At 49.0% G+C, this 7,556-nt stretch overlaps 1 protein-coding gene across 1 annotated transcript in view; it reads right to left on the reverse strand.

Annotated features, from left to right (window-relative positions):
• Rnf212 (ring finger protein 212) overlaps nucleotides 1-4,728 on the reverse strand; it is a 36,349-nt gene extending 31,621 nt beyond the window's left edge. Inside the window, exon 1 of the mRNA XM_027935210.2 lies at nucleotides 4,620-4,728. Within this exon, the coding sequence (XP_027791011.1) occupies nucleotides 4,620-4,728 (109 nt within the window). The remainder of the gene's footprint in view (nucleotides 1-4,619) is intronic.
• Between the last annotated feature and the right edge of the window lie 2,828 nt (nucleotides 4,729-7,556).

Genomic DNA, 7,556 nt, shown 5'->3' on the forward strand with positions numbered 1-7,556 from the left:
ACACTCCACCCAACTGGACGAGCCCAGCTGGTCAGTGTAGCTGGGAACGGGGCACTCCACTGGAAAGGTGGTGCGGCAGATCTGCAGACTCCAGTCTCCTGGGTCCGCCACACTGTGCTGCAATCCATCTGCTTTTCTTGTGGTTTTAAACAGCGTCTGTGGGGATGTTCAATGAGGGGCAAAAGCAGACCCCACTTGCAACCCACTGTTTCCCTGCCTTCTGCTCTGGACTCACCAGCAGAAACTCCGAGCTCACTGCCTCTTTCCTCTCCATCTTGCAAGTCTGTGTGGTCATCACTCTGCCCCAGTTCCCTGCACTGAAGGGGGCAGGGTGTGCATTAAATGGTCCCTTCCCCAGCCTCAGGAATGGCCTCCTTCCCTCTCTTTTCACACTCAAGGCACCCCCTCCTAAGAACATCCACCTTCGACAGCATGCCCCTCCCCACTTTCTTTCTCTGCAGATTCTGGAGTTAGGAAATTCCTCTTGTGCAACCCCCAAACCAGAAGCTGCTCAATTAAGATTACAGAGCTGTCTCATAAAAACCCAAGTGTTCTGGAGTGGGAGGAGGGCTGAGGCTCAACAGTGGAAATCATTCACAGCTCAGACAAAGTGGCTGATATCTGATACACAGGGCTTCTGAGGCAACTAAAAAGAAGCAGTCCAAGAAGAGGACCCTGATGAGCAATCAGCAAAAGTGCAAATAGCCGGTAAGCGCATAGAAAGAAAATCCAAGCCACTAATGAACTGCGAAAGCCAGCATGACATGTCATGACATGTGACAGGCACCCACATGTCATTACTGGGGATCTATACGGATACACCTTCTCTAGAGGGCAGCTGGCCTACCTTAAAATGTACATACCAAGCTGGAAATTCCACTAGGATGTATATATTTCAAAGGAAAAAATCAAGTAGGTGAGCAAGTAGTGTGTAGCAACAACATTTCAGGAGATCTAAATTTCTAGTAGAGAATCAAATAACTCAGGGCACAGTGACTAAAGATCTTTTAAAACCTTAAAAATGATGATACAAACTTATTTTAAAGGGGAAGATGCCCTAGTAATTAATGAAAGCAAATTACTAAATGCCATACACACATGTATCACTCTTTATTTAAAATTTTGCATCCATAGGAAAAAGTCTGGGAGGAGGTACACCAAGAGCTTAGAGGGCTTATGAGCAGTGGATCGTGGACAGCCATCTCTTTTCACCTTTTATTGTGTGTCCCTGAACTTGTTGTGCCCCCAGCACTGTGTCTATGACCTCAGCCAACTGGAACCTGCTTTAGCCTCAGGCTCCGAGAGCCAGAAGTCCCTGGGAATTTCCCTATGTCCTAGGACCTCTACCAAGCAACTGCTAACAGGGTACTGTGGCCTTAAGAGTTGACACTGAGCCCTGTCTCTGTACCTCCCAACACCACAAAGGCAAGTGTCTTTGTCATTCTAATGTCACCTTAGATCATCAATGATGGATGCCACAAGTCCAGCAGATACATCCAAACACTGATATTTGTCTTCACTGGGAAGTCCAGTTCATTGACACCTCTACTTTCTACCCGTCCCCCCCCCCCAACAACCTTTGGAGGAAGCAGGCAGCTGAGGGTGTGTTTGTGAAGGGTATATCATTTCCCCAGCCCCCAGCTTCCCATCTGCCATGAGGTGGGCCACTTTGTGCTTCCAAGTGCTCCCTGACATGATGTTCCTCTTTACCATAGGCCCAGATACAATGGGAGACAGATGATCATGAACTGAAACCTCTAAAACCATTAGTCAAAGTTAACATTTTATCCTTTCAAGTATGTCTGGCATATTGTCACAGCAATGGAAAACTAACACAGAAAACTGGTACCAAGAAGTAGGGTTGTTGCTGTGACTGTACGGAAGTCTTTGTAGGTGGTTTGTGAGGAGATTCAGAAAAGTCTGAAAATGCAGGCTAGAAAAAACTTAGAATGCCATAAGCACAACTTAATGGGCAACTAGTAGGATCTCAGAAGATCAGAATGCTGATAGGAATAGATAGTAAAGACTATGCTCATGAAGTTTTGGCTGGAAATGAGGATTCTACTGGAACTGAACTAGAGGCCACCCATGCATTCTGGCAAAGAACTTGTCTACATTTTGCTCATGGCCTGAGACTGTGTGTGAAGCTGAGTTTAAAGGTGATGGACTAATTAATCTGGTGGAAGAAATTTCAAGGCAGCATTCAGGCTGTGGAATAGGCATTGCTGGCTTCTTTTAGTCAAATTTATAGTAAGAATTGGAAGCAAAAAGCTGAGTGGAAAGATCTGAAAAACTTGCAATTTGGCCAGAAAAGGAGCAAACATAAAGTTGCAGGCAAGAAGCGTACAATTGCTAAAGGGCTTAGCACCAACAAAAAGAAACCAAATGCTTTACACTAGGACAATAGGCAAGATGCCTGAGGACATCTCAAGAACTGGCCAGACCCTACCTATAGTAACCCAAGAGTATGAGAAGAATAAAACTTGTTTGAAAGACTTTTTTTTTTTTTGTGAGTGCCTGAATGCCCTGCCGCCCCCCCCCCCCCCCAGGTAGGAAGTTGTTTCCCTGGGATTTGTTTAACTGTGTTCAGCCATTCAAGCACTCAAAGGCTACTGCAGCCACAATCTGAGGGGGCCCAGCTGCTGTTCAAACAGTCCCTGTCTTTGTTCACGAGTTGCTGGTTTTGCAGGCATGCAGAATGTAGGAGTTGTGGGGTTGCAAAAGTTTCTACTCAGGTTTTAGGCAGTGAGGCAGGCTTACAATGCCTGAAGGCAGTCTCAGAAAAGGTAGTATGTGGAGCTTTAAGAATAAAGCTAAAGATGCTATGGAGAGCCCAGAAAGAGATTCCAGAAATAGACCATCTCCAGAGCAAAGCCACAGATAAGGAGCAGAGCCAGTGCAAAAGAATGGCCATGTAGGATGGATGCAGCTAGCAAGGCCACAGGGGCAGGGCTGCCCAACACCTTTGGGGCCCACATCCCATTACCACACGGACATATGCTGGACATGGAGCTACTGGATTTAATGTTTGCCCTGTTATGTTTTGGTCTTGTTTTGTTCTGATCCTTCCTTGGCATTCTCCTATTCCTTTCTTTTGGAATGGGAATGATTATCCTGTGTCATTGCTTGTTGGAATAATGCTTTTGATTTTCACAGGGCTTATAGCTAAGAGTCTCAGAGGAGCCTCTGGACTGGACTTTGGAGTAATGACGGAACTGTTGACTATGGGAATTCTTGGAGATGGACTGAATGCATTTTGTATTGTGAGGAGGACATGAGCCTTTGGGGACTAGAAGCAAAATGTTAGAGTTGGACCTGGAATATTCGCCAAAGGCTCATGTGTTGAAGGTTTGGGAGGTGGTGAAAACTTTAGGACTTGGGCCTTAGGTGGAGGAAGTAGGTAACTGGGAGCATGCCCCTGAAGGGTATATCTTGTCCCCAGTCTGTTTCCTAAAACCAAGGGTGAGCTTCTTTTCTGTACCATGTGCTCCTCACCATGATATTGTCTCACCACAGACTCAGAAACAAAAGAGTCAGGTGACCATAGACTGAAACCTCCTCTTTTTGTTTTACTCAGGATCACAACAAAGGAAAGCTAACCAACACAGCTCCCAGAATACGCTCCAGGCTAATTCCAGATCCACATGTACAACTGCCTCCGTTTCCTCCCAGGACAGTGCTCACATATGAAGTTGTGAGCCTCATTCCACCCAGCTGGTCCCTTCTCCAGAGTTCAGCAGGGAAGCCCCTGCTTAGTTCCCTGCCTTGCTTAACTCAAGTCTGCTGAAAATCCACTTAATCTCTTCCAAACCCATCACTTCTCTCCATCTCACAGTCCCATCCTATCCTCAATCACTCTCACATGTTCCATTGTACAGTTTTTCCTGAAAAATCTTCTCACTCCAAAATACTTTTCCCCAAGCTGCCACAGAAACTTTGGATTTAAATACATACCTGAAATTCAGCAACTCTACTCTTGGTCCTACCTACACCCAACAGAAATCAAACATGAGCAAGAGTGTTCACAGTAGTACCATCTGCCAGACAAATCTGGAGGCAACCTACATGGCCATCAGTCCATCCGTTGAGTAAGGTGTGGTGTACCATACAGCAAGGAGAGCAGATGAACCACAACACGCAAACTGAGAGGAATCTTGCAAGGAAAGCATGCATGCTGTATGACCCCACTGGTGGTATTCCAGCCTACGGTCATCCAGGAGGGAGTCAGGCAGCAGTGCCCAAGGGCCTTCCAGGGTTGGTGCTGGACTATATCCCTGACCTTGACCCCATTTCTCAGGTTGTGCTGCTTTGCGAATTTTCACAATTGCTCTTTTTCCTTGTATAAACTCTACCTCATCAAAAAAAAACATTCTCAGAAAGAATTTAGCTCGTCCCTGGTTGTGTAACCACCTAGCCTGCTCCAAACCAGGAGTTCCCGTCCCCTGCGGGGTTTCCTCCTTCCGCGGGGGCTTTGTAGTTCCCATACTCCGGGTTCTGCCCTTGGAACCTCCACCCCATACTCCTCACTCCATCCGGTCCCTCAGGGACTTCTGCTCCTGGGGACCCCCGCCCCACACTCCCCCGCCCTGCCCCTCAGGCACGCCCGGCCCCACCGAGACCTTTGCCGAGGCAGGCGTCACAGTACACGTGCCCACAGCTGGTCAGGCTGAAGGACGATGTCCTTCTAGGCGACTGGAAGCAGTAGTTACAGAACACCCAGCTGGCCATGCTGCTGCAACTGCACAGCTGGTGGCGAGGCCCAGAACAGCGCGAGGTCCTCGAGGTTGGGATATGCTTCCAGGCCGGCAGGCAGCTCTGCGCCTGCGCACACATGGCCCTGCGCCTGCGCACCCAGCGCGTCCCGCCCAAACCCCAAACCCACGCTAGGGTGTACCTACAGCGTGGGTCGGGAGGCAGGTAGCTCTGCGCCTGCGCACACACACGCCCTCGCGCCTGCGCACCCAGCGCGTCCCGCCAAAACCCACGCTGCGGCCCTCTTCACTGTTTCGATCCTCGCCTCCTTGGCCAAGCCCATGAGGAGGAAAGTTTTTGCTTTGTTTCTTGGTTATTGTTTTGTAGTTGTAGATGGACAGCATGGCTTTACTTGTTTATTTTGTGCAGCGCTGAGGCTCGAACCCGGGCCTCGCTCGTGCTGGCGAGCGCTCTGCCACTGAGCCCCGGCCCAGGAGCAAGGGTTTTGAGGAGGAAAGAAAGCGTTTTATTGAGCTGTCCCAAGGCTGGTGCTCCCTGCCCGCGGCGCAGGCTCGGGTCTACTACCCAGCGCCTGCGCCCGTCCGCGGTCGGGTTTCTTCCTTCCGTGGGTGCTGGGGCTCTTCCGGGCAGCGAAGGACAGGTGGCTTAGGCTGGGAGGGGACATGTGCGTCTCGCTTTCCTGGAAACCCCTCGGTTTCAGAATGAGCCCCTGCGTCCTCCCGGGGTGGCCCCCAGTGTGCGCCAACGGGGCCTGGGTGCTCGGTTTCTGGCCATCAGCCTGTCCCATTGCGGGGTAAGCAGCAAGGGGCGTGGTCTCCATGGCCACCATGACTGGAGGATAGCCATAGGTGGATGGCCAGAAGATGGGGCAGAGGGTGGTATAGCCTTGTCTCCGTGCGCCCTGGGAACAAGTGGACAGGGTGACAACCACAGAGACTGGCCAGAAGGCAGAGCACACGTGAGCTCCATGCCCACTGGGACCTGGGGTGGATGGTCATGGCGGTGGCACACTGGGCCAGCCCTCCATGCCCACAGTGAGAGAGTGGATGAGGAAGAGTGGATGGCCAAGTTGGGGACGGGGGGCTCTGCATCCCGTTGAGGGTGGTACATGGGGGGTGGATACCAGGCTGATCAGGGGCCAGAATTAGCTATACCCATCTGGATGGAGGCTCTCTCGCCCAGTGAGGAGGTCCATGGGAACAGGATAGAGGAGAGTGTGGCTGCGGAGTGTCTAATCAAGACCTCCGGAGACCAAGCAGGAAGCAGATCTGATTTTATTGCACCTGTATATATACTCAGGCAGTAGCTAAGCAGATTACAAGCAGCCACCAGTGCAATTTCTGCTAACTGTCCTTGCAGCAACCAATAAGGAGTGGGCCATAGAGCAAGTGCAGGGACTGCAACACACGGCCTCACGCACAGGGCTATCCCTATGGGGTAACCAGCCTGGGTCTCACGTTCCTAGCTCAAGGGGAATGGCCTGCCACTCAGACGCCCTTAAGGTATGCCATGTTTGCAGTACTCCATGTACCTGTTCCCACACCCATCCTAATGGGAAGGGGCAGGAGATTAGGGGACCAGAGAGACTGAGGGAGCTACAGGGTCCTAGCCTTGAAATGGTGGGAGACCTGGAGATTACCAGGACAAAGAGGAAGGAAAGTGAGTCAGGCCAGGGGACCAGGAGGACTGAGTGAACCAGGATCTGGGAGTGACAGGCCCACTGTCTGGGCTGGGGACAGAAGCAGATTGGGATGGGGCAGAAGCTCAGCTTGCCTCCAGCATATGCATATGAAGGGGCTTGAGAAGATTGTTTCCCTTTTAAAATAGTAGTTGGGGGAAGGGACTCAACTGTATTTGCAATTTCTATTTTAAATATTTTTAGTTGTATTTGGACAAAATATCTTTTTTTTTATTTTTTAGTTGTAGATGGACACAATATATTTGCTTATTTATTTTTATGTGGTGCTGAGATTTGAACCCAGTGCCTCATGCATGCAAGGCAAGTGATCTACCACTGAGCTATAACCCAAGTCCCACAATATCTTTATTTCATATATTTATTTTATGTGGTGCTGAGGATAGAACCCAGGGCCTTGCATGTGCTAGGTTAGCCCTCTACCCCTGAGCCACAACCACTGCCCCACAAAAGTAATTTTTTAAAAATTTTGAGTTGTTGATAGACTTTTTTTTTTTTAACTATATATGCAGTGCTGAGAATTAAACCCATATCCCAGTCTCAGTGTCTCAGACATGCTAAGCCAGCACTCTCCGCTGAGCTGCAGGCCCAGCCCCCAAACATTACTTTTAAAATAAGAGGTCCATTCCTTGACTAATGCTGGACCTGCCTTAGTTTGTGCTGTCTGCAAGAACTGGTGGAGACCTAGTGAGAAAACATGGCTCAGGAAAATTGCCTTGTTTGTGTGGGGAAGGTGCCTCTCAGGGAGTTAGGAACTAGCAGAATGGAAGGAAAGGGTGACTATTTCTTGGATGTGGCCTGGGGACAGGGTGTATTTGCTCTCGGTAGTACTGTAGCTGTGAGCCTCAAGTGACCACTAAGTGCTTGGAAGGTGGCTGGTCCAAATCAGCGATACTAAGAGTGCAGCCTATAACCTGGTTGTATGGTTGAAAGACGATAAAATATCTCATTAGTAACTATGTTGAGTATGTTTTAAAATGGTAATATTTTTTATATATTGGATTAAATATATGTCACTAGAGTTGATGTTACTTTTCTTAAACACCCTTTTTATTGTGGTGACCAGAAAACTTAAAGTCACATATGTAGCAGACATTGTAATCCTACTAGAGAGTGCTGATTTAAACCAAGTTTAAAAAAATAAGAT

This window comes from Marmota flaviventris, chromosome 7 (genome assembly GCF_047511675.1).
Source record: "Marmota flaviventris isolate mMarFla1 chromosome 7, mMarFla1.hap1, whole genome shotgun sequence".
NCBI classification, from domain to species: Eukaryota; Metazoa; Chordata; class Mammalia; order Rodentia; family Sciuridae; genus Marmota; species Marmota flaviventris.